The sequence below is a fragment of the Camelus dromedarius genome, chromosome 17, assembly GCF_036321535.1.
Source record: "Camelus dromedarius isolate mCamDro1 chromosome 17, mCamDro1.pat, whole genome shotgun sequence".
Taxonomy (NCBI): domain Eukaryota; kingdom Metazoa; phylum Chordata; class Mammalia; order Artiodactyla; family Camelidae; genus Camelus; species Camelus dromedarius.
The window spans coordinates 21,982,826-22,009,336 of NC_087452.1; the positions used below are offsets into that span (position 1 = coordinate 21,982,826).

The window sequence follows — 26,511 nt, forward strand, 5'->3', positions numbered from 1 at the left end:
TGGCACTCTATCAGAGCCTTTCTCGGGCGGATCCTGGATTAGTTTAAGAATCCTTTTGTGCTCAGATTTTCAGGAAGCCAGTACCAATCAATTGTCATCGGCAGGAAGCATGAAGCCATTTGCCATCTCCGAGTTAAGCCAAGTGAATTGGCGTGCCTCTGGTTTCCGTGCTTGCTTGCAGCTTTTCTTAATGGGTTTTATTGTGCACGAACTTTGCATCGCTTTATAATGGTATACTTACATGGTTATATCATCTGTCAGCCTGATCCCAACAGGCGGAGATGCCAAGAGCCACCGTGAGCCTCTTATTAGAAAGCTTTTGGCTTCAACTTTTGACACTTGACTGACTCTTGATATGCATAACGTTATCATAACCTGCCAGATTCTTGACTGTATAAATTGGCCTTTAAGAGCTTATTAGGAATTCCAGCTACTGTATTCTAGCACCAACTACAGCACGTTCAAGTCTTTGCAATTCCAGATAGTCCACTGAAACCGAATAATGGCCCGATCCACGTCTTTTTTTTTTTTTTAACACATTAAAGGCACTTGGCATTAAATTAGGTCAGAAGTATGTTTTATTCTACTCTCCACCTTTAATCTTCTGGTAAGTTTTGTTCCGCTCACCAGGATTCCAATTCTTACCCGGAATGCAAGAGCCGCTGAAATTTTTTCTCTTAGATGCATCCTCGAAGCAATTAGAACAGCTCAAGCCCTTTGTGTTTATTGACAGTGTTATCCTTGTCTCCTCGGCCATAGGTTCAACATGCCTCACGATGACAACAATAAATGCAAAGAAGAAGGAGTCAAGAGCCCCCAGCACGTCATGGCCCCGACATTGAACTTCTACACCAACCCCTGGATGTGGTCAAAGTGTAGTCGAAAATATATCACTGAATTTTTAGAGTAAGATTTGAACTTTTCTTTGAGCGCAGCCTTCATACTAGGATCTGAACTAATTGTGGGAAAGAAACTGTAGAGTCAAGCATTCCTTTTGAGTTGTTATTATTGTTGACATTCCTTGGAGGAGGGAAAAGAAAAATACTCTCAGACATCTGTGTAGTTCATGTCCTCGCCAGAGTTTAGAAGATGACAGACTGAGCTCAAGAAAAAAGGTTGGGATCTTAAAGAGAATATGTAAATGTTGCTTCGTTCTTGGTAAAGCTCTGAAATCAGTTCAGGTATTGGAGGAGGGACCAGGAATGTGATTACATGGCGAAGGATGACTGCAAATATTTGTGTGCTTCTAACTTAGTAATTTTGGATTGGGAAAGGGTAGGGGAATGAGACACCCCCCACCCAAAGAATGTTACGTGGGTGGATGAAAATTGCACAGACCTCCATGTCATAGAATTGAGAGCGTTCTCTTTCGTCTCTCTCTTTCTTCCCTCCCTCTCTCTCCTTCCCTCTCTTCTTTTCTTGTTTTGTTTTTTAAGCTTCCTGCCAGGCTGCTCAAAGATCCAATTACATTATACAGTATCCCTGTGTCACAGATTTATTGCTCCTCTCTCCCAGATGTACAGAAGGTTAAGTGATTGTCCCAAGGTCATTGGGTGTATATTTCTCCAGCCCCAGGGAAGAAGGGGTTTTGTTAATCAGAACTCACCGGGTGTGAATTTTCCAGAAGAGGTGTTTGCAGAAACGTCAAATAACTGGAGGGTTGCTGGGTTTTTTTCAACCAGATGATCTAAAGTATTTCTTACTGTAGTGGTTGATTCACTCACCCATCTAACCAGCAAATATTTACTAAACACTTGTTGCAATAGATTGGACCCCATGCTTGGGTGAGAAAGGCACTGTCTTTACCCCTAAGAAGCTTGTACGCTATTGGAAAAGATGGTGAAAAACAAATAGATAATTGCCCCGATAATGTGATAAATACTTGAGCAGGTACATATTTCCTCCTGGTTATGTTGTATGCATAGCCCGTGGTTCTGCATGCAAGGATACACCAAAAATCTAACTTCAGCTTCTGGACTCAAGTTTGGATGAAAGGAATAAAACGAGTATAAAAAAGGAACCATCTTCTCTGCCATGAAAATGGCAGAATGGCCTTGTCTGTCATCTGGAGCCTTTGACCATCACATCTCATCCTCCGCCGTCACCATCTTTGTTTTTCTGCTTTCTGTAGCACTGGTTACGGCGAGTGTTTGCTCAACGAACCTGAATCCAGACCCTACCCTTTGCCTCCCCAACTGCCAGGCCTCCTTTACAACGTGAATAAACAATGTGAACTGATCTTTGGACCAGGTTCTCAGGTGTGCCCCTATATGGTAAGTGTTTGGGGACTGTTTCTGGCCTCACAAATGGATTCTGAATTTTTTGTTTTAATTCATAGTTTTCCGTTGGCTTCTCACTCTACCATAAACCACTCATGGAAAAGGTGAATGGTCTGTTGACTGTTGATGCTGGTGGTAAAGGTGGTGATGGGGCTGAACATTCCTAGCTCTTGGTGTTGGATGGTGCTTCACCTGCACATTCTCATTGCACTCTCGGACCAAAGGGGAGTGGCCATCAGCATCTTCATTTTCTAAGTAGGAAAGTGAGGCTCAGGGGGGACAGGGTTACAGAGCTGGTAATGAGCTCAGCCAGCCCTTTTCTCTTCTTGTCTCCTTTTATTCCCACTGACTTGTCCAGATGACTTTTATCATAGGGAGTGTTCTGGATTCAATAATTCATAAGACGAACCTGTTTCCCTGTTTTAGCTTGTCAAAGCTGTGTCCTCAGACTACCTAGGCCTTGAAATCATTTCTGGTGGTAGCTTAACTGGCGAGTGCGTGATACTTTGATGTATGCATCATGGACATTTGGACCAATGGTATGACCCAGTGGTTTTCAGGATGCAGATGAACAGATCTGGGCTATTGTGGGGTCCCCCATTCTACTCCTTGGGATGTTTGCTTGCTTGTTTTGTTGGGAGAGGCTTAAGTGATAGCCGGGTGAAGTGGGGAGGTACAGTGATTCCATGGAAATAACAAAAAAATTTTGAGTAAAATGTGTCCGTGATTATATTTATTTCTCTGTTACCCACGATAGCAAACATTTGAAGTAATCCAAATGCCCAAGAATACAAAGGTTGAGCAGACTTGATTGTCTCTGTTTAATGGAATATTTTACAGTAATTGAAATGTAGCTACCCATAGGAACATGCTCCTGCTATAGTTTTAAATTAATATAACAGGATAAGCAATTGTTTTAGAGTATGTTCTCAATGGAAAAGGAGGAGAGAAGCTTCAATCCTTTTTTCTATTCAAAAAGAAATAATACCTTCTGAAATTTTCTGCTGTGAGCATGGTTTATTTTAATCACAGGGGGAAATTATCTTTAAAAAGTGTGCCCTGGGGGGAGGGTATAGCTCAATGGTAGAGTGCATGCCTATTGTGTACGAGGTCCTGAGTTCAATCCCCAGTGCCTCTACTAAAAATAAATAAACAAACAAACAAACAAACTTGATTTTTTTTAAGTGTACCCTGAAATAGAGCTAAACAGATCAACTTGGATAACTCTAAAAACAAAGTGTATTTAGGGGGAAAACAGCAATTTGTAGGATGTATCTGTATATCCTGAAACGCCCAGTAGTATTGCCTGTTTAAAGCTGAAGCGCTGTGTGTTACTGGTAGATATTTACACGTTTGTAATAAACGCAGTGGGAATGATGAGTGGTGAGCATCACGAGGACGATGGTTACCTCTGGGGAGTCCTCCCAGGTGTAGAAATGTGTTTCCTGGGCTGCTCTCTGTATCCCTTGGAATATTTTATTATTTGTCATACCAAGAAAAAAATCCCTTTCCAGTCTACACTCCCCGTCCCTGGCAAACCATTCGTTGAAAGCAACCCTTGCCTTGCTCGATTACCATCTAATCACCGTGTCCCTGATTGTCATTCAACTGAATTGTGCAGATGCAGTGTAGACGACTCTGGTGCAATAACGTGGATGGAGCGCACAAAGGCTGCCGGACTCAGCACACACCCTGGGCTGATGGGACCGAGTGTGAGCCTGGAAAGGCAAGTAGCACCCTGATCCGTCCTTCTGGCTTGGGGCAGAAATGGGCAAGATTTGGGCTGTAGGCGCTGTCATCATTGTTTAGAATATAAGTTAACAAACACAGTACATTTCAGTGCGCAGAATACTTTTTTGAGGCAGGAGGTTCAACTTTAGAATTGAAAATTGTGAAAACTTACATTTTAGCATAAGACTGACACGAGAGACATGGCTATCATTACTGCATCGTTTTTAAGACGTCCTTTTTCTCATGTTAACATTTCTAAAATCTCTATCTGCTTTTCCATTCATGAATCCATTCCGTGTCAGGTAGTGTTTCTTTTTCCTCTTTCTCTCTCTTTCTCCTGGGGTGGCTGGCATTGGAAGTCTGTTATGAAGTTGGTGGAGCATCTTACACAATCAAGGAAATATAGAAAGGCAGTAAACTTACTGTGCTCGCTACTCGGGTACCAGGCTTTTCCCAGCCTGTGTTGATCCCTTTAAGGCGCTGTGACATCACCTGGGATCTGTCCAAATCCACATCTAAGTTGGTTATAATGATTCTCACTTATTTGTTAATAACCAAACAAAATCTGTTGCTTATACAGTCCAAGGATAACAATGTCGCAACAACTATGAGTGTGGTTAATGCAACCTTTTGCACCTGGTATTCATCTAAATAAAGAATAAAAGGTACTACATTAGTGATTTGGTTACAAAAAGCTTTAAATACAAACCTGATTTTTTTCAGTCCATACAGAAGATGGTGTTCTGTCATTTACCTATCACACTATCCCTGGATTCCGTCTGAGTCTAATGTTATCCTCACAAATTTTTTTTTCCTTTCTTTCTCTTTTCATCATCCACTTTACTCACTTTTAATATTTTGTTCCCATCTCATTTTCTGTTCTTTCACTTTACCTTGTGAAATTGATAGTCCCCAGAATGTTTCCAGGGAAACATGGGGTCCTCAGAGGTGAGGAACTTAACTGTCCCTTCCCTGATTTTATAGGTAGGGAACCACAGAAAGAAGTAACTTGCCCAAGGTCGCTCCGCTCATTCAGGGCAGAGTCCCTTCACAGCCCAGCCCCTCCCCCACCCACTCCTTTTTTTGCTTTCTTCCTATGAAGAGCCGCAGGGTCCACAGGAGTGTCCCCACCTCCCGCTCACTGAGCTCTTTAAGTTTCGGTGGTCCAACAGGAGAACTAGTGGTTTATTCACTCATGTCTCAGGGTGGTTTTATAAAATTACATGAGCTAGAGGGTCAGAAAGTTATTTGAAAAGGATCATGTCTAATACAAAAATAAAAAATTACACTGAAGATGATGATATCGTTGACCCAGCTTGGTGACTGTATCATCTCCTGGTCTCACTTCTCTGTGGCTAGGACTCCAGCAGTTGAGAGTACCGCTTCCTCCAGGAGCAACCTAACCAAAATTACATAAGGACGTAGACATAACAGCTCCTGCACTGCACCTTGCATTAGCTTAAAAAGAAATGTATCTCTTTGGCCAGAGAGAACCTTTCACTTTTTGCAAAACGTTTAACTCAGTGTGTTGCACAGGATCATAGGTTTAAGTGTGGACATAATTCTCACGTTTCCACAGCAGCCATCAAGAATTCGCTCATTCTTCCAAAATGAAGATGTGGCCTCAGAGTCCTTCTAAACACAGTGACCCATACAGCGACTGTCAGTTGATGGGAGATGACAATAGACATGATATCTAGTTGACAACTTGGTTAGTTGGCTTGAGTCAGAGCCAGCCAACTGTATTATTTACATTGAGTCTGTTTGATCTCAGAAAAATGACCAGTATTGTGTCAGGGTTCTTAGTCAGTCTGGTGTGCCCACCTACTATGTCTATTTCTGACACATATTCCTGCTGGGAAAACCCTTAACAAAGAAGAACTCTCCCTAATAAGATGAAGTGAATACTATTTAGTAAAATTGTCATGTGCGGGCTACCAAGCTCCACGTAGTGCTGAGGTATCCCAGTCAGTCCTGGGACACAGAAGAACTTTGTGGATTGTCTGTTGTGCCTTTTAATCTTCTGTTTTTGTAACAGAAGCAGAAGAGATTGCAGGGTAATCTTATACCTGAGGAATGGGGACATTCGGGAGACCTTTCAGAAAACGTTTCCCATGTATGCTTGTGTGTTCAGCGAGAGGAGACATCAGGGCATTTCAAAGGGCAGACTCAGAACACTTTCAGAGAAGAAACTATGCCGAGAAAATGATACGTACATTTTTAGTTTGTTTTAGGAAAGTGACTAAGTCTAGAAACTTGTATTAAAGATGCGGATGTCCACGTGTTTGTTCCCTTGAAGAGTATATTTGCATTTTACAAATGCCAAAGATGGTGGATATGTTGGCTTAGAAGTTCTTTGTGCTTTTCTGTTTTGTTTTGTTTTCATAGAATTGGCAGTAAAGCCATATGCCTTTTCTCTATTAAATTCTAACTCCCTTCGCTACTGGGTTGATTTTTTTTCTTTCTTTCTCTTCTCTCTGCCCTGCTCCCTGATACAGTCATCTGTCTTGGGCTGCTGACACAATGTGCTTTTGATGAATGACTCTTTAATGTCCCTTTATTTTCTCCGTTCTCTTGTTAAGTCCATTAACATTTTAATTTTAACCTGTTTGTAAATCCAAGGTTTGAAACTCTCTTGTTTTAAGCCTCCTTGGAACAAAATTGACCTCCGAGTCCTTCTTCCAATCTCTTAAAAAAAAAAAAAAGCATTTATATATAATATCATTTAAATGGTCCTGAACACTTGTAGGAAAGGCTGACTATATTTTGGCTCTGACTCCACCAGCCGCGTAATGCTTTGTTATGATGTAATGGCTTTTCCAGTATATAATTATTGTTTGTTCAATTTCCTGATAAAATAGATTATCTTGAGACATATTTGCCAAACAGTCCTCATTTCCAGCCTCTGTCACCTCAGGTCCTTTTTCTCTTCCTCTGAGATACTCCCTCCCCTTTGAAACTCATCAATGGTTTTGTCAGTAAGAAATATTTAATTTGCAGATGAGTTTTTAATTAGGTTTTCTTTTAAAAAGGGACCATATTAGGACGTTTGAATCCAATGCTGAATGGCAACAGTCTGCCTAGCTTGTGCCCTTATTCTGCTCTGGTTTATGGTAATGCTTAATGAGAACTATGGTCACCTTGGAGATTGTTCCTCTGGGGACATGGAGTCTGTAGAATGGAGAGATCAGGAGAGTGAAGAAATCAAGAGGAAAAAATGTATTTCTAGACAACTTCTCATTATTAAAGTTCATGACTAGTAATAGGAATGTTCTCCTTTGTAGAATTTATAAAATGTGTATCTGGTATCAAGATTTGAGGGCTGAATTTGGACATCAGCTACAAGCTTAACTGGATATTAGTTAGGAATTTTGTTCAGGTCAGATTCAATCGTAGTAGTGTAAGCATATGGCTCGCGCTCTCTCTCTCTCTCTCTCTCTCTCTCTCTCTCTCTCTCTCTCTCTCTCTCTCTCTCTCTCTCTCTCTCTCTCTCTTCTCACACACACACACACACAAATTAGTCAGAAGTTGGCAGACCATGGAGCTGTTATGGAGTCTCCACAAAAGGCATCAGAGACGCAAGGTCTTAATTTCTTTCTGCTTCACTATCATATGCAAATGGCCCTTACCCTCAAGGTCGCAAAATAGCTACTCTAGCTCCAGCTATCAACTCTGAGTTCCAGGCAGAATGAAGCCAAAGGACAAGGAACAAAGGGCCAAAAGGACCTTCCCCGGAATCTTAGCCAGTGAATTCTGCTGACATCTCTTTGACCATTCCTATCTATATAAGAATCCAGGGAAATATAGATTCTGTTAACAAGGATGAAAGAGGGAATGGATATTGGGTAGATGACTTGTAGTGTCAGCCTCACCTAACCAGCTCATTAATCTTGCTTTTAAATTTCAGTCCTTATTTAGATGTCAAAAATTGTTCCCATTTGCTCACAGTTAAGAAGTGACATGTGTCACAGTTCAGAGGATGCACTCTGGAGCCAGATTGTCTGTGTTTCAGTATAAGCTCGACCCCTTGCCAGATGTTTAGTGTCAACCCTCTGTGCCTCCATTTTTCTTTTCTGTAGAAATGGGGGTAATAGTACTTATTTTATAGTATGCTGTGAGGATTAAGTAAGTTTATATATATTTTATATATATATATGTATATATGTATATTGCTTAGAACATCTACTGTGTAAATATTTGCTGTTATCATTACAAACCTTATTCAAGTTGGGTCTTCTGTGTGCTCTGCTGTGTACTAGGTGCTTTAGATCCATTGTCTCGTATTATACTCAAGACAAGTTTGTCAGGTATGTCCCTGCTTTTCAGCTATGGAAGCTGGGTTCACTGACTCACATGAGGTCGCAGAGTTAGTTTGTAGAATGGCCACCACTCACCACCAGACCATTTGCCTGCTAAGCTTTGTCCCCCTGAGACCTGTGCTGTCCCCATATGGCAGCCACTGGCCACATGTAACTGGGTGAGCACTTGAAACGTCAGTCTGAACTGAAATATGCTAGAATAAAAATACACACCAGGTGTTAAAATCAAGCATGAGAAAAAAAAGATATGGAAAAAATCTCATTTATAATTTTGTGTTGCTTACCTAGAGAAATAAAAACACCTTAGATATTTTGAGCTAGTAAAGGCTATTGAAATTAATTTCAGTTTTCTTTTTACTCTTTTAACGTGGCTGCTAAATTTTTTTTAAGTGATATATGTGGCTCCTGTGACATCCCTATTGGAGAATGATGCTATAGACCATGCTGCCTCTCTCATTGATCTGGTGTGCATATGTTCCAAGAAACATTCAAGACTTTTGCGAAAACAATGATAAAATGATTTCAGAGAGTGGCGTGGTCGTTTCTAGCCACATTTCTTGGGTAGAGAGTTGCTTGGGATTCTTTAGATGCCTCACCTTTTAAGACTCAGCCCAACAACCCAGGGAAAGGGACGTGTCCTCAGATACCTAAGAGGATAATGACAAGGAAGAGGGCAGGACAGAACAGAGGAAACCTAACTGCACTCTTCAAGTGATTGTTCACCAGCCTTTGCTGGGACTGCCCATTCTAACTGAGACCTCCACCAGCCTCTTATCTGTCCCCATTCCCTGCCCGCTCCCCCACCGCCTGCCCTCGGTGGCCCTCTGCCTCTTGCCTCCCGTGTCCTCCCTGCCTGCATCCTCCCTGTGGATAAATCACAGTGGCCACCACCAGCTCCGCTTCAGAGATCTGAGCAGGGTGTCACCCTCCTGCCGCCACGGCTGCCCCTCATCCTTTGTCCAGGGCTTGGTGACCTCAGCTTTGTGTCAGGGCCTCACACCCCAACAATGGCAGGGGTTGAAATGGACTTCTCCATTCCTCTGTCCTGCTGAGGAGTTTTACTTTGTTTTGTTTTGTTTTAAACCTCGCGCCTCCTTCCTGCTCCAGGCTGAAGACTCTGAAACCATTAGTAACAAAAAAGCAATAAAGTTGAGGGCTCTCAGTCATGTGTCCAATTTTGCTTTGGTCTCATCCTATGTGCTTTGCTACAGTGAGTTTAGAGGAATCATATAACTAGCTTTTTATTTCCTTTCCTATTCAATTAAAATTGGGTTTTCAAATCCATGAGGAGCAGTAAGGCATTATATTTCACCAGGCTCACGACATCTCTGGGCCTTGTTAATGGAGATGTGCTATGCAAATCCAATAACTCATTCTGGCCTTGTCTGCAACCAGTCTGCCCATTTCCACGCCTCATTTTTCCAAGTAGGCTAATGAGCACTTCGAAGCTGGCCATTGGAGTTACCCTGACAGCCTGCAGCCAACTGCTCATTGGCCAATTTTATTGAAGCCAGTTGTAAATGGAAGACACAGCCTAAAATCACTAAGTCTGAGATTCAAATCCCTACACTGTCCTTGACTCACAGAGATGATGAAATCACAGCTTTTCAAAACCAGCACATGGAAAAAAGATTAAAGTATGGTATATTTAAAAGGACAGCGGGTCCTGCAATATCTGAAGCACCGAGCTCTCCCTCACTGTTCCCCTTATTAAATACAGCACTGCAAGTTTGGATTTTGTGTTCCCAAAGAAATGGAGGTCCCCGTGACTGACGGATCCTGGGGAAGTTGGAGTCACTTTGGAACCTGCTCAAGAACGTGTGGAGGGGGCATCAAAACAGCTGTTCGTGAGTGCAACAGACCAGAGTAAGTCCTAGAACTGATCACTGTCATTGCTGGGATAGCAGGGCTGAAAAATTCCTAAAGGGAATAATTTAGGTGGAGGCCAGTTAAGCTCTCTTTCCAAATTGGAAAGTGGGTGGACGTCTAGAACTGCCTAGACCAACGATATCTAAATTCTGTCCCTCTGTACTATTTTTCTTCTCCTGTGAGCCTTTATTATTACAAGTTTTATCTATTAAACAGTGGATGCTTTGGTTCAGTGGGTCTGTTTAACAGTGTTGACAGTCAGGTATATCTCACTGCCTGCCAGAGCTTGGGATAGCATGCTAATAAAGTGAACAGATGGATTTTCCGGAGGAAACAAAGGAATTAGACATTTCCCTCCAGATTGTAGATAAATGTACCTTTTCCAGTTAGCTACTGAAATGCTGAAAAGGATATCCGGACCCACACTGGGGGCATTAGCAGACCCCAAGGGGACCTGGAACCCCAAGTCAGGACTTACTTTTGAATCATTCTAGCTGTTTTCCAGACTCCTGAGGTCCCATCCCACAATCACTTTCCTGAATAATTCTCAGAATATGACTGGGCTGTCTCTACCAGCCATACCTTGTTGAAACTTAACATGTTGAGATGAAGCCGACAGGTTTTTTTTTTCCCCAGCATCTTATCACAATAGACGTGTGTTTGGGGAGAGGCTATTTATAAGTAGATTTAAAAAGTTACCATCTACCTTATAAGGAATGACATCAAATTTTGTGTGGATCTAAGATGTGTAAGGTTCACAGGAACAAAAAATAATGTGTGAAGTGATGGCCACTGAACCTGAATAGGCTGAGGGGCCCCAGAGGTCCCCACAGATTAGAGGTAGTTTTTAGATATGCAAACTAACAACCCTGTTGAAGAATCAACTGCTCTGGGATTACGTAAAATGGTTTTTCTCAGCAGTACTCATTTATTTTTAATACCCTCCATTGAGGATAGTGGACTGGATCACAGAGAGAAGCAAGCAGGTACAGGAGCAAAGTGGGTTAGGGCAGTAGACGAGGCTGTCTGCACTGCAGAGTGCTGGAGCAGGTGTGGGTGACAGGCCCCGCTGATCGTTCACCGGTAACAAAGGGCCTACTGTTGACAATGCTTCCAATATTTTTTACAAGGAAAACCCGAAATATGTATACCAAAAAGGCCATACTTAAGGCCATTGTTGCAAGCCCTGGTCTAAATAAATACTCTGTCGAATCCAAATCACAGATGTTGATCAATTTATTTACTTATTTTTGTTCACCAACATTTTTTCACATCCATGAAATACTAGTCTAATACTAGTCTCTAAGGACAAGTAAAGAGCCGTAAGACGTGGACTCTAGTCTGTAAAACTAACACTGTGGCCATGGATAGCAACTAATAAACATTAGATTTTTCCATAGACTCTACATTTCATTTTAGTTTTTCTTTAATTCTTATTTTTTATTGAGGTGTAGTCAGTTTACAATGTTAGTTTCAGGTGTACAGCAAAGCAATTCAGTTATACATATACATACTTTTTTTTTCAGTTTCTTTACCATTAAGTCTCATTACAAGAAATTAAATATAGTTCCCTATGCTATACGGTAGGTCCTTGTTGTTTTATCTGTTTTATATTTAGTAATGTGTATCTCTTAGTTTTTAAATAATAATATAAATATAGTACATGCTTTCAAAAAATTCGGACATAAAAGTATATATCAGAAATGACTATCATTATTCTTACCCTCTCCTACTCCCCACAAGAAATAACCACTGAAAAACAATTTATTTTTATTATTTCAGACTTTTAAAAAAGATTATAGATGTAATATGTGTTATATGAAGTAAATATCAGGTAATATAAGGGTCATTCTATATATATTGTTTCACAGATTGCTTGTTAAAATCAATTATATATCCTAGCTGCTTGTATTATTATAGTTTTAAAATGAAACATTTTAAGCTAGCAGCATATACGTTGAAATTTTTTTTAATTGAAAACTGGTGGCTACCTTGAGCCAAATTACTATTATTATTATAATAAGCTATTACTATCATGAGGGTGTAGATATTGTGAACAGTAGGCACTTTTAACATTTTGACTCAAGAATGTTCCATTTAGAAGAAATGTTTGGTGGTTTTTGTTTGTTTGTTTGTTTTAAGCCTTAGAGCAATTCTAGAAGTACTGTGGAAAGTGGAAAGAGATAAATCACTCTGTAGTTGGAATGGGCCAGACAAAGAAAGTCACCCCGTTTAAAGATCTCAGCACAAAAAGATCTTGAGCTCCAAAATGAAGCAAAGATCCTCGCATTCAGAACTTAGGAACTGATCATTAAAGATTTCAGTTAGAGGGCCTCATCCTGGCTGTTTGCTATGGAAGGTTTTGAAATAATACAAGCCACCTCGTTGAGTGTCAGCACGAACATCATTTCATTGAAATTCCTCCAAGTTCTTTGCACTTTGGATGTCCCTGTGAGCGAAGGAGGGAGTCTGCCTCTCAAAGCTGAGGTTACGATGGCACTGGGGGAGTCAGTTAGACAGGAGAAGGGGACACCGAAAGGGGAAAATCAGATCCCAATCAGTTTAAAAGCTTGTTCAGAGAAATTTGCAGAACAGTTGGTTCATTATGTAAGATGCAGAAGTAGTTGCTGTCCTGATTCTCAAGGAATTTGAGGGAACACGACTCACCCTCTGTCCCCTGCCCGCTGACGCCTCTCCACCCATCACTGGCAAAGTGCTTTGAAGAGCCCTTAGAATACAATGAAGAGCTCCATTTTTAGAATCCACGGTATGCCTCTATCAAGAACACTGGATTGTTCTTATTTTTTCATAGTATTCATGTGGGTCAGGAATGTATTTATTTAGCATCCAAATACTTTAAGCTGTATTTTTAAGTTTGTTTTTTTTTTCCTGGAAAGCATGCAAGCTGAAAAAGAGAAACAGTCCTGCCGTGCTTATGGAATTATGCTGTAATTGATGAGCAAGTTTCTGAAAGTATCAGCTTTCTCACTTTGGTCGGAAAAGTTTTTGGTCTCAACTGATGCGCCATCATGAGAATGGATCCCTGATATTTTGTCTTTAAATGTTTTATTTATTTTTTAAGCCCGTTTTTGACCCGTGCCCTACAGATAAGCATGTGTTCTGGTTTGTTAGGATAGTCCCAGTTAACATCTGTTGTCCTGGAGAAATTACTGATATCTCCCTTTTTCATTCTCAAAATGCCCGAGATTAAGCTATTAATTATATGGTCACCTGATCTGTAAGAGACATGTAATAAAACATGTAAATTTAAAGTCAGAACCATCAAAAACATAACTGAGAGTACCAAAGCAAGATGAAGCACTGTAAATAGAAGATGCATTATCAGGGCCGTTGGGCCATATGCTTGTTATTTTGTGCTTTAAATTTGTCTCTGAGCTTCCTGGTGGCTGGAACTAAATGGTTTGTAGAATTGTTATAGTCCATCAGAATAAAAAATCAAGCCAGTTTTTTAGGAGAGCAAAGTATTTCCCTCTTTTCATGCTTCTATTTTTGCTTTTAAATTAGGAGGTAGGTAAAATTTACAAATAATAGTAAACTGATAGAGTTAAGAAAAAGACAAGCTTGTGAACTACATTATTCCCCCTTTAGGCTTTGACTGTAGCAACTGCTTATGAAATCTTATACAAGAGAGGATAAACATATGTCTAATCTTTTTTTTAATGTATGTCCAATTGATTGTTTTTTATTTCATTTTTTTAATTTTATTTTTGAGAGGAGGTAATTAGGTTTCTTTATTTATTCACTGGAGGTACTGGATATTGAACCCCAGGACTTCATACATGCTAAGCACCTGCTCTACCACTGAGCTCTTACCCTCACCCTAAACACATGTCTGTTTCATCTAAGAAAACAAGTCTCTCATCTGGCTGTAAAGAATGGCAGCAAAGTTTTGTTGAGGTACTGAGTTGGATGAATTTACAGATGGTCCCCAACTTACAGTGGTTAGACTTAAGATTTTTTTACTTTACGATGGTGCAAACGCGATGCTCTTTCAGTAGAAATTGTACTCCAAATTTTGAATTTTGATCTTTTCTCAGGCTGATGATATGCAGTACAATGCTCTAGTGATGCTGGGTGGTGGGGACCCCCACAACTCCCAGTCAGCCACTCATCATGCCGGTGAACATCTGATACCCCGTATAACCATTCTGTAGACAACCCTTCTGGTTTTCACTTTCAGTGTAGTGTTTAATCAGTTATAAGAGATAGTCAGTACCTGATTATAAAATAAGCTTTGTGTTAGACAATTCTGACCAACTGTAGGCTAGCATAAATGTTCTGCGCGTGTTAAAGGTACGCTAGCTGAAGCTACGATGTTCAGTAGGTTAGGTGTATTAAATGCATTTCCGACTCAGGATATTTTCAAAGTGCAATGGGTTTATCAGGACACAACCCCACTGTAAGTTGAGAAAAATCTGTCTTTTGAAATATTGAGAACTGGCTGCTGTGGGAGAGCCATTAACTAATGAATGAGTAGAGATCCAGTCCCATAGACTGCCCCATTTGGCAGGATTATCAATGATCGCCCAGCCCACCACACCTAATCCTTGAATAGCCTTTCCGTGTCCTTCATAATCGATCATTAGACCGCTTAGTACAACCCTCCAAATATAGCAAACACACTACCTTGTCAGGCTGCCTTTTGTATCACTAGAAATCTGTTCCTTGTGCTAACCCCAATTCATTATAAGTAAACATAGATGTTGAGATTTCTTTTCAAATCCATTTGCAGACCAAAGGGTGGAATGAACCTGTGATGATCTTTGCAAAACTTCTTCTGTGGCTTTGGCCATGCGGCATCGCAAGTTTTCTTTGTGCATATTAATAGGCATGTGCTTGAAAGGATTCAGCATGCCTCTGCTGAATATAGTTACTTTTATAGTAATTAATCAGCAGTTTCCTTAAGTCATTTCCATCGCTATTTGACAAGCAGTATTTTTAAAGGATCTTAATAATTGGAAAATGTGCTTAATGTTATTTTTTAAAGCTACATTTCCTATAATTTTCAGAATTTGGTTATATGAAAATACTTCTATTCAGCTAAATTCCTAAATTATGACCTGAATTTTTCCATGCTGAAAGGTAAGTTCAGCTGGCCAAAGCCCTCCCCATTATACAGTATATGCACATCAGGCAGAAATACTATTGTCTAGGATATTTTTATAAAAAAGTCATATGTTTCTAAAGGGCACACTTATGCTTATTAATAAAATATCAATTGCCTTTACATAAAATGCAAATGAAGTCAGAGAATGAGTTTTGAAATGGAAAGAGACCTGTCTCGACAGAGGCAGCATGGGAGAGAGGCCAAGTCAGGGAGACCTGGCTTGGTGTCTCAGCCAGCATATCTCATTTAACCAGCATGTGACCTTGCCAGGTTACTTAACCTTTTCTGAGCCCAGTTAAAACAAGGATGAGATTGAGAATCAAAGATGCCACTGCCTGTCTCACAGAGTCACTGATGTGCACAGTCACTGATGGAGTTTGGAAAGTGACATGGTGCCTTGTATTCTAGAGGAGCTCAGGACTCAGCAGACGTCTTCCATAAAAAGCCAGATAATAAATATTTTAGATTTTACGGATCATAGGATGTCTGTCCCTGCTATTAAACTTTTCTGATACAGTGAGAGATGTAAATAGCCAACATATAAAAAGTGAGTGTGGCTGTATTCCAACAGAATTTTATGTATGGACATGGAAATTTGAATTTCATGTAATTCTTATGTGTCTCAAAGTATTCTTTTTTATTTTTAAATTGTTTCAGAATATGAAAGCCATTCTTAGCTCACTAGCCACATGAAAACAGGCAGTAGGCTGGATTTGGCCTACGAGCTGTCATTTGCAGACCTTTGTAATAGCTAAACATTTACTGTGTGGCTGGCCTTGTTCAGGTGCTTTGAAATCTATTAACTCATTAGCCTTCAGTCAGTCCTGTGAAGTAGGTATTAGCATCATCTCCCTTTAACAGATAGGGAAGCTGAGGCTTAGAGAGATTAAGTGATTTGCCTAAAATTGCACCGTGATTAAAGAGGCAGGGCTGGGATTCAGACCCTCTGTTTCGTGAGTCCAGATCTATAACCTTCAGCACTATTGCCTCTTACATGGAGTGCTTTCTATGTGTCGTTTTTTTTCTTTAATGTCATTTATAAAAATAAATCACAAAATGCTCTTTGCCATCTAATAGTAGTGAAAGCAAACAAAGGGGGAATCTGTTACCATGTGGAAGGAAGCCACCTGCAAGTTATTAACCGTTTGCTGCCCGAGGAACTGCTACACTTGATCAATTTCAAAAGTCAGTTAAGATTCTTTGTATAAGAGAACCAAACAAAAAAAAAATCCGCTCAGAAAAATTTTTATTTTCGAAGAGAAAGAAATATGAGTCACTTGTAGGCAACAGGTCAGTGACCTAATGGATCTGCTATAGTTAGTTGGGAAGCTTGAATTCTAGTCCCGTCTCTGCTCTTTTATTAGCCATGCTACCGTGGGCAGAGTCCTTAACTTCTCTGAACCTCTGTCCCTTGGTATAAAAGTACCTCATCTGCCCTACCCTTTGGAAAGATACGAGTGAGTTTTGGCAAGTCAGGCACACAAGGCAGATATAAATCACGGGCTTCATGGGGAGACTATTGGACAGAAGTCCTGCTGGGTTATGTGCCGTTTTTTATCCCTAGATGCAGGCTTCTTCGTGATAACTAAAATGAGTATTTATCGGACTCCATGCTAAGCTCCTTGTTTATAACAAGCCTTTCAGGTGCACAGTGCCATCTCTGTTTACACGTGCAGGATGAAGCTCAGGGCGGCCGGGCAACTCACACCACCTTCTCACTACAGAGCCCACGCTCTTACCCTACCCTGCAAATCTTTGATAGAGAGATAGAGAGAGCATGTTTACGACAGCATCTTGGTCAGGCAGCCCTTCCTGAGTACCATTGAGTCCCACCTCACAGTACACGCCGCATCGTAGCTCAGGTTTGGTACTCACAACAGTCTGCTGAGTCGGATCAGATTAGGTTGGGTTGTGCTGACGCATAACATCATATTAGCTAACATTTTAGAGAAGAAGGCAACTGAAGCTCTGAGAGGCTAAGAACTTTGTGTGAAGACACACAGTGAGGATGGGGCCAAGGTAGGAACCCAGATTCAACTCCAGAGCCTTAACTGCTCTGCTAGACTGCTCCTCATCCTGTGTTGTATGGGCATGGATGTATTTCCCATTCCCCCAAACCCTGAACAAAACAAAACAAAAAACACTTCCTGTGGTCCCAAGTACTCTCAAGGGCTCATTCTAAAGAACGAAAGGGGGAAATCTTTCAGTTGGAGAGGTGCCCTGAAGTAGCTGTGAAATCTGAGGTGCTGCAGCCCTGGTGGGGTGAGCCCGACGTCCTCTGATTCTGTGATCCTCCCGTTTCCATGATGCTTTTGGCAAGCCGTTGACTGCTGGGAGATGGGCTGTGAAACTGACTCTCTGGGTCACATCTGGAAAATACATAGACAGGGTTGCCTGCTGAGATTAAATTTGCACCATGATGCTTTGCACGGCATACTCCGTGCTCTTGTCACATAAAAGTTAATGAAACAAGCACAGTCTCTCCCTGCTTCTCCTATTAAGTTTGTCAAAATATGAGCACATCTTATTCTGTTTTATTTGTAAAACAAAACAAACAAAATCAATAGTTGTGCAGGGAGAGAGACACAGAAGTGAGACAGAAATAATTGGAGATGGAGTGGCGCTAGAGTTAAGATGGTATCCCTTGAGCATATCACAGTACAGACGGTAGACAGAATTTGTTCAGAATACTTATCTACTCATCTGGACCGTTCACCTTCTATGTTTTGAAAATTGAACGACTGTGAGTGTTTGGGAGAAAGAAGACAGAAAATGGCTTAATAGATCCCAGGCTTTGTTTTTCAAACTTTAAATTAGATGCTGTCACATTTTATCCTCAAAACAGCCTTATCAGGAGGGGCCTTCCCATTTTACAGATGGAAGGATTGAGGCTCGTGGAGGGTCAGTGACTGGCCCAAGGTTATATAGTTACGGGTGGTGAAGGCGGCGTGCAGACACGGATTTCAGAGCCCTCTCCCTGGCCTCTGTCATTGACCTCTTCATGTTTGCTTCCCTCAAAGACAGGAAGCCACAGACAGGAGAGTGGTGCTGGGAGAAATACATTATAATATAGTGGGTGTGTTCTTTACCTTTTCTTAGGCCAAAAAATGGTGGGAAGTACTGTGTAGGGCGTCGGATGAAGTTTAAGTCCTGCAACACGGAGCCGTGTCTCAAGCAGAAGCGAGACTTCCGAGACGAGCAGTGTGCTCACTTTGATGGGAAGCATTTCAACATCAACGGTCTGCTTCCGAACGTGCGCTGGGTCCCAAAGTACAGTGGAAGTAAGTGCGTCCAGGGAGGGACCCACGGTTGGCAGGGTGGTGTGGGGTCCAGGCATGAAAGTCACCTTGCATCGTCTTTGTCCTGCCTAGTTTTGATGAAAGACCGGTGCAAGCTCTTCTGCAGGGTGGCGGGGAACACAGCCTACTATCAGCTCCGTGACAGAGTGGTAGATGGAACTCCGTGTGGCCAGGACACCAATGACATCTGTGTCCAAGGCCTTTGCCGGGTAAGTCCCAGATGGCATTTTCTTCACCGTGTTGTCTTGCTGCCAAGCTGTGAAGTGTGACTTCCTTGACAGAATAGCAGCTGCTGGTACCCGTGCCCTGTCTCCAGGGCAGCGGCTCTCAAAGCAGGGCCCCCAGACCAGCATCAGCACCACCTAATTCTGATGCGTGCCCAAGTTTGAGAACTACTGCCCTGGGTTTTTCTGACATTCTCGGCCTCTCTGGGGGTCTACACAGAGCCTCCCTGTGAAGATCGATTATAGTAATTGACACACATACATACTTCTTGACCTTAGCCACAGTGCTTAAGGTTAAACCTAAAAGCTTTCTGACAGCAAGTTTTGTAGATTGAATAGCTCTGCTCCAAAAGGATGCTGTGTGGAAAAGCTGGCCTCGCTCAGACTTCTCTTTCTGATTAGAAGCATGGTAACTTCTACCAGAGACATACCTGCAAATTATTCTTGGGAGGGAAATCGAGATGCTTCTGGCAGATGCCAAAGCATCAGAGCCCTGATTTCCCGAGGGCTGGCTACCATTGCCCTGCTCTTACCACTCAGAAATCAGTCCTAAGGCAGCCAGGCTCTGAGATGGTGTATTTGTTCCTTGCGCACAGTCCGAGGCACACAGGGGAGCTCCTCGTGAATAGGATTTGACTGAAGAGCGCTTATGCGTTTTCCCTACATCCTGACCCACAGCAACAGTGCAGACTTCCTTGAGATTCTATCCTCTGGCAAAACATTGAGTTTCTCCTCAAAGCCCAGTTCCTTCAAAGGAACCAAATGGACGGGCATGTGAACTCTGTCCTCCGGGTCTTCTGGTGGTTGCTGGAGTCCTTTTCAGACCTCGTTCTCCACTGCTGCATTGCATTACGACGGGAAGGAACTGAAGAGGCCACTTGGAGCCTGAGGCCTCAGACTGGCAGCATGCAGCTGTGCTTTGTCCTTTTATAGCCAGTATTTAAACATGGGGGATTTCACATAAAATCAAATATTCCAGTTCCTCTTGACATATTGGGAAATGTCAACACTGGGCTGCTACTTCTGCGTGGCATCAGTACTCCGGAATGGACGGCGACTGCTCCCTTAAGATGGGGTGTGAGCTCTTTTATGGGATACTGTCCTTAATCACTCCTTTTGAAAATGTTTTATTCCTGAGCTGCTTTTCTCATGTGCTCCACTTATTCGTAGACTAGTGCTTCTCAAGCTTTAATCAGGAGATGAAGTGCTTAAGGGTCATATTAACATGCATGGAAATCTACTCTGACTCATTATATCTGGGTGAGACCTGAGATTCTGCATTCTCGACAGCATCAGGGATGCCCATGGCTGCTAGTCCAAGGACCACATTGTCCTATAGCAAGGCTGAAGACAATTTGAGTTCCCAACCCTTGCAGGTTTAAAGAAACTTAGCTTTCTTGTCATTTTGAATGCCTCATCCCAGAAAAAAACATTACTGATCATTTTGTCATCTCTATGTTACTTACCATTCATTTCAACTTTTTTTTTTTAAAGCAAGCTGGATGCGATCATGTTTTAAACTCCAAAGCCCGGAGAGATAAATGTGGGGTTTGTGGTGGCGATAATTCTTCGTGCAAAACAGTGGCAGGAACATTTAATACAGTACATTATGGTAAGAATTTGTTCCTAAGAACCGTGAGAAGGAACACCATCAAAGTGTCAACACTGTTAACCACATGTAATACATAAAAGTACTAATGCCAAGGGTAAAATCAGTCTTGTTAAGGTACATTACTCATCTGGTTTATAGGGCACCTAAGATGTAAGAATAATATTCCTTTGTTACCACTGTATACTCCATGCTTAGAGAAAGTGAACCATCCTGTGGAATACTCAATTTCTGCTCAATTCTTTTCAGGTTACAATATCGTGGTCCGAATCCCAGCTGGTGCTACCAATATCGATGTGCGGCAGCACAGTTTCTCAGGGAAATCCGAGGATGATAACTACTTAGGTGAGATGGGCAACCCCTGCCCTTTGCAGGAATTCTGGTTCTCTGGAGCAGTTAGCAGTTGCTGCTTCCTTCCTCCTACCACACGTGGAGAGTTTTCAGATGTCATGTATTTAAGAAAGAAGTTGATATTAAAACTCATTATTTTATTTCTCCCTCGTCCACTACACCCTTAGGGTATTGATTTAAGAGTCAGATAGTTATACTAGTCAATATCAAGGGACTGACTCTGGGTGTTAGAAAATAAAAAGGCCCCAAATCACATTTTGAAAGTACTTACTTGCCTTGTAAGTTTAGTATAAAATCATTGCTTTCTTTGAGTCTTTTTTAAAGATCTGTCCTTGGGGTAACTGACATGCAAATGTTTTAGGAGAGGTACGACTTGTCTTAACCAATAGCAGATGGATGTATTCAGTATTCAGTGTTGCATTATGCCTGGTCATTCCAAAAGGTTCTCTAGTGGCAGTATTTTTCTCACATCATTGCTGATACGGCCCATGTGATTACTTTGTAGATTTTCCATCATTCACCGTGCCCAAGCACATGATTAATTCATATCTCTTCCTGTTTCCAAGCCACAACTCACCAACAACCCCGTGGTCATTTTCACCTGTGTGCTCAGCCCAGTCGCACTTCACTTTATCATTCTGTCAAGTTCTATAAGTGATTAGGAAATTCACCCAACCATTTTTAATTAAAAGAAGGACATGGAGGACTACAGTAATGAAAGAAAGGGATTCAGCTGATCACCTTGCACAACCAGACTCTTCCTTGCCATGAAAAGGAGCATGACTTGCCCTTAGATCTGGAAGAAATCAAGGCAGTCTTGCTGGGCAGTCAATTTTTAAGAGAAATTGAGTGGACTTTTTTATAATGTCTGGGCATGGACTCTATTTATCCATATGAATATGGCCTCTATAGAGGCTTACCCCAAACATCTGGACATGTTGAGTTGAATTAGAACCTCTGTCTGTGTTTTGGAAGGTCTGTGTGAAATCCTTCCTAGGTAGGCAGTGATATTTTAGCCACGTGTGCTAATCCAGTGTGATGTTTACACACGACTCTGTTGTAGCATTTTCTGCATATCTCATCCTTCACTCAGCCAGCCACTTATTTAATATGTGCCAGGCACTGTCCTAGAACAGAACAGAACACACACAAAAAAATTTTTTAATCACTATCTTCTTAGAACTTCCTTTTTTTTTTTTTTTTAGCAGGAAGGGATTGACAATAAACAGTAACATAATGGATAAGCAAGCTGTATACTGTTAGAAGATGATAAGTAAAAACAGAAAATAGAGCAGCATAAAGGAAAGTGGGGTACTGAGTTGGGGGGGGTGTTGAAATGCTTGAATTATAGCAAGAGATAGCAGATATCTGGGAAAAGAACATTCCAGGCAGAGGGAAAAGCCAGTGCAAAATCCTTGAAAGAAGAATATGTCTGGATTATTCCAAAGATAAAGGGAGGCCAGTGTGGCTGGAGCTGAGTAACACAGAGGAGAGTCCTAGATGAGGTTAAACAGGTATCAGGACCAGATCGTATGGCCATGCAACCATTGGAAGGACTTGAACTCTTCTGAGAGGCAAGGGGAGCTCCTGGAGGCTCTGAACCAAGAAATAAAATGATATAATCGTATTTATATTTTCAAAAGAGTACTCTGGCTGTTATGCTGGGAATAGATGGGGTCAGAGGGTAGGGTACAGGGTAGAAGCAGGAAGACCGGTTAGGAAGTTACTGCAATAATCCAAGAGAGAGATGCTGGCAGCTTGGCCCCACATGGGAGCATTGGAGTTGGCAGGACATAGTCAAATTCTGTGTATCTCTTGAAGGTGGAGCCATTGTGATTAGTTGATGGGTTGGAAATGGTGTGTGAAGGAAAGACAGGAGTCTAGGGTGACTCCATGGTTTTGACCTGGGCAACTGAAAGGATGGAGTCTCCCTCAGCTGAGATGAAACTTGTTTCTGAGTTATCTGGGTGACCACTGATGGTTTAGGGTCAGAAGCTGTGTCTTTATATCTTGAACTCCTGATATAAAGCCTTCACACGATGTGTCTATGTACATGATGGCTGAATTGTTGAATAACCATTCCTTATGCTGTCTTTACTGGATATCTACCATGCGCTTAATGGAGGTTGGGATTACCATGGACATATGCAGAATCATCCCTTCTTTTGAAGATGCTAAAGGCTTACTTGGAATCAATTCTCAGTGGTTGCATCAGCTTTCCCCCACCCTAGAGATCCAAATGAGTGGTGACTTTATAAAACAATTAACAAAATTCTTGGGGACCCTTTTCAGACAATTTTGGGGGAATCCCACATTTCTTTTTCCACCACTGTACAAAATGGGTCATTTTCCTTCATGCACTGGGTTATAAATTTGAGCCTGTGACTGCCGTGGCCTTCCTACTACTTCCTAATTAAGTCCAGCAGCATTGCGTGCAGCCTCCTTTATTGGTTAATTTCCTGAAAGCCAAAAGCCACGGTGAGCTGCTCATTTCTTCTCCTCGAAAAGGAGGATTCTCCACTGTTCTTCTCCTTCTTGGAAAAAGAATCTCCCTCCAAGTAATAGCCTGAGTTCAATTCACCTTCATCAACCAGGTCAGGTGCCTGAATTGGGGAGGGCCTTCTGAGAACCTTAGATTTCTCACTGGAGGTTTCTTAATCTCTTTATAAAGAATGAAAGCAGAATTAGAGAAGATTTATCATCTGGGACAGGCAGTCCGAGGTAGCCATGGCTTTTTCATGGAATATTATGGAAAAGTCACCTGTCGACAAAAAAATAAAAAGGTCTCTCTGGAAGCAAATGAAAAGTGTAAGCAAAGATGGCAGTCACAGTTCACTGAGTGTGAAGGTCAAGACCTCAGAGTCTTTGAACGTTACAGTGGTTTTCTTAACAAGTTAGGTAGAATATGATGTTGTCATCAAATCTGGTGTGTGTAAATGTTTACTCTTGGCCTGAAGGAAGGTGCAGCAAATGCTCTAAGAAGGTTTTAAAACCCACTGTGGAGTCTTGCTTGAGTCCAGTCACAGCTGTTTGGTTGCTAAGCAGTCTTCATTCTTATCCCTCCTTTTTCTTTCAAGGTCAATCAAGCCATAGTCTTTTCGCATGTGTTGGTGAAGGAGCAATTTCCAGGAGAGAGGGCCTTTGTAACAACCGAGCTCTGATGGGTGAAATGGGGGGGAAACCAACCCAGGAAATTAGCTCCCTAATCGCATTAGTGGGAGGTTGGGCAGTAGACTGTTGTCTTCAGGAAACTATTTGTTTCACAAGGTACCGAGGCAGAAAGTCTCCCTGTCAAAGGTCGTCCTTTCAACATAGACCCCTCCCTCCTGTCGGGTTAAAGCCAAGTTGCACCCAGTGCCACGGTGTCCGCATTTCTTTTGGAGGAAAAGTAGCCATTTCCTTGGTGCTTATTTGTCTCCAGGACACTTAGTCCTTGATTAATGGTGGCAGGGGGAAGACAGGAATCGATTCAGTTCAAGATAGAGCAGGAACTTCATTCCACCTGATGACTCCTATCTCATTTCCTGCTCACCCTCTACTGGGATAAGGGGCAGGCAGTGAAGGGTGAAATGCTCCCGCATCAGCATGGGCATGAGAGGAAACCTGGAGATATTGGAAAGGAGCCCCAGAAAGCACCGAGAAGAGACGGTTGCTCTTTGAATATGAACAGAGCTGGATTATCGCTTAATTTACAGAACTAGCCTTGTGACATCTCATTTCCCTCCGTTTAGTGGAGCATCAGCTGGGTAGCTAGCATGCAGCTTCACCTGAAGGAACTGGGTAGTTCTTTCGGCAGCCTATCTTGCCTTCGCTATGTAAGTCAGACCCACCTTAGGAGGCAGCCTCCCTAGGCCACGCAGACAGCCCCCATCTCCAACCAGTGACCTATCGAAACTCCTGCATCTTGCATGGCTGGTGGATCTCACAATGCAGGAGCTGCAGGGGAGGTGAGGTTGTCAGAGGTTTATACTGATGGGGAAACAGTTATTTGGCTTGTCATGAACGTCAGGTTCAGTCGATCACTCCTTCTTTTGACATTGGTTGAGCACCTACTATGGGCTGGGATCTTTCTTTGTGCGTTTTTTTAATGTTCACTTTACTTAAGGAGGCTCACACCGTCTAGCAAAATGAACAACTTAAATTTTTAAAAATCTGTAGCTAAACATACTTGGTTTCAATTTGGACATAAGATAAAGAAAGGATGCCTGAATTCATTCGCTCATTTAATGGATATTTGTTGATCTCCTTCTTGGAAACCTTTAGGGATTATCAGGCTCTGGAGACAGACTTCCATGATTAGAAGCTACCTGGCCTCAGGAAAGTGAATAATGTCGAAGCATTCTTTTCTCATCCATAAATTAAGCATCTATAAAAATTTGATAAGGAGACGGTACATTTGAAGGCATTTTGATCTGCCAGCTACTGAATCCTACATGCACTATTTTGTTTAATGTTCATACAATCTTATAAGAAACCCATCATACAGAGGAAGAAACTGAGGCTTAGAGAGGTTGAGTAACTTACCCAAGGTCACACAAACAGAAAGTGGGAAGGATTAAAGTCTTTACTTCACTTTACAGCCTCCATGTAGAAAAATGTATACCTAACCTGGGGCTAAACATGACTGAAAATTGAGGTTTATTGGTAGGAGTGAATGGTGATGCTGGGAAGATAAGGTAAGATTTGTAAAGATACAGGAAGGTTCTGCTAAGGAGTTTGAACCATATTCTATAGGTAAGTAGGGGCTACCAAAAGATTTTGAGTCAGGAAGAAGCAGCCAAACTTTTGGACTGCCTTTTTTTTTTTTTAAGATCATCTTTTTTTAAAAGGTTTTTTTCCTGTGTTACTACTTTCTTCCCCACCATGTCAGACGAAAGCATCTTACTCTTCCCTTAGGGCCAAGATGGGGCGTACATGGGTAGGAATTTTGGTAGGCGAAGGACTGGTTTAGGGACCAAATTTGTTGCAGTTGATTCCTGATCCTGCATAGAGTAGCCCTTGTATTAGTATAGTGTTCAACTGAGTGAACTCTGTGAGGTTCCCACGTCCAAAAAAACAAGGACCTGGCTGCACTGAGGCGCTGAGAATATTCAGAGTTCATTGCAGCCCTCATCAATCTGCACGTAAGGGTATGATACCTACTCTCCCTCAATCCTCTAACCCTCTTCTGTATACACATTGCCCTTGATCTGCATGATGAAAGACAGTGCATCACCGGCATCCTTGAAAGGTTAGAATCTGGCAAATATTTAATATAACTTGGCTGCTCCTTATCCCACAGCCAAGACAGATGTCATTAGAATGATGCTGTCATGATGCTGTCAGTGAATCCTGCTCTGCGTAGTTTCTTGAGCAGCTGGTACCGAATGATTGACCTTGCTGTCCGGGATGAAATCTGTTTGCCAACCCTCCATTACTTTTCCATGTTCCTTTTCACCTAAATATATGGCCTGTACAGTTCAAGGGTTCCATCCCTGCTGAGATTTGCTCACCGTGCACAACTTATAAAAGGTAAGGGGCCCCTTTCTAGTGTTTTGTGCAGGGCTCAAATGTTTAATATCTCCACTTTCTCGAGTACCTGCTACATGTCACATTCAGTATGTGGGAGAATTCATTATTCAAGGAACAGTTGAACTGGGGAAAAAAAAAAGGTAGTACTTAAAATTAAGCCCCAATTTTATAGTACGTACTAGGGAGGAAAA

The 26,511-nt window shown here is 41.8% G+C and overlaps 1 protein-coding gene across 5 annotated transcripts in view; it reads left to right on the forward strand.

Annotated features, from left to right (window-relative positions):
* The window catches only part of ADAMTS9 (ADAM metallopeptidase with thrombospondin type 1 motif 9), a 164,128-nt gene that overhangs the window by 35,379 nt on the left and 102,238 nt on the right, over positions 1–26,511 (forward strand). For all 5 annotated transcript variants that reach the window (XM_064496342.1, XM_031470683.2, XM_031470686.2 and 2 more), the window contains exons 9-16: positions 760–906; positions 2,132–2,273; positions 3,901–4,005; positions 10,050–10,195; positions 18,426–18,607; positions 18,698–18,834; positions 20,344–20,461; positions 20,708–20,803. In XM_064496342.1, the coding sequence (XP_064352412.1) occupies positions 760–906; positions 2,132–2,273; positions 3,901–4,005; positions 10,050–10,195; positions 18,426–18,607; positions 18,698–18,834; positions 20,344–20,461; positions 20,708–20,803 (1,073 nt within the window). The remainder of the gene's footprint in view (positions 1–759; positions 907–2,131; positions 2,274–3,900; positions 4,006–10,049; positions 10,196–18,425; positions 18,608–18,697; positions 18,835–20,343; positions 20,462–20,707; positions 20,804–26,511) is intronic.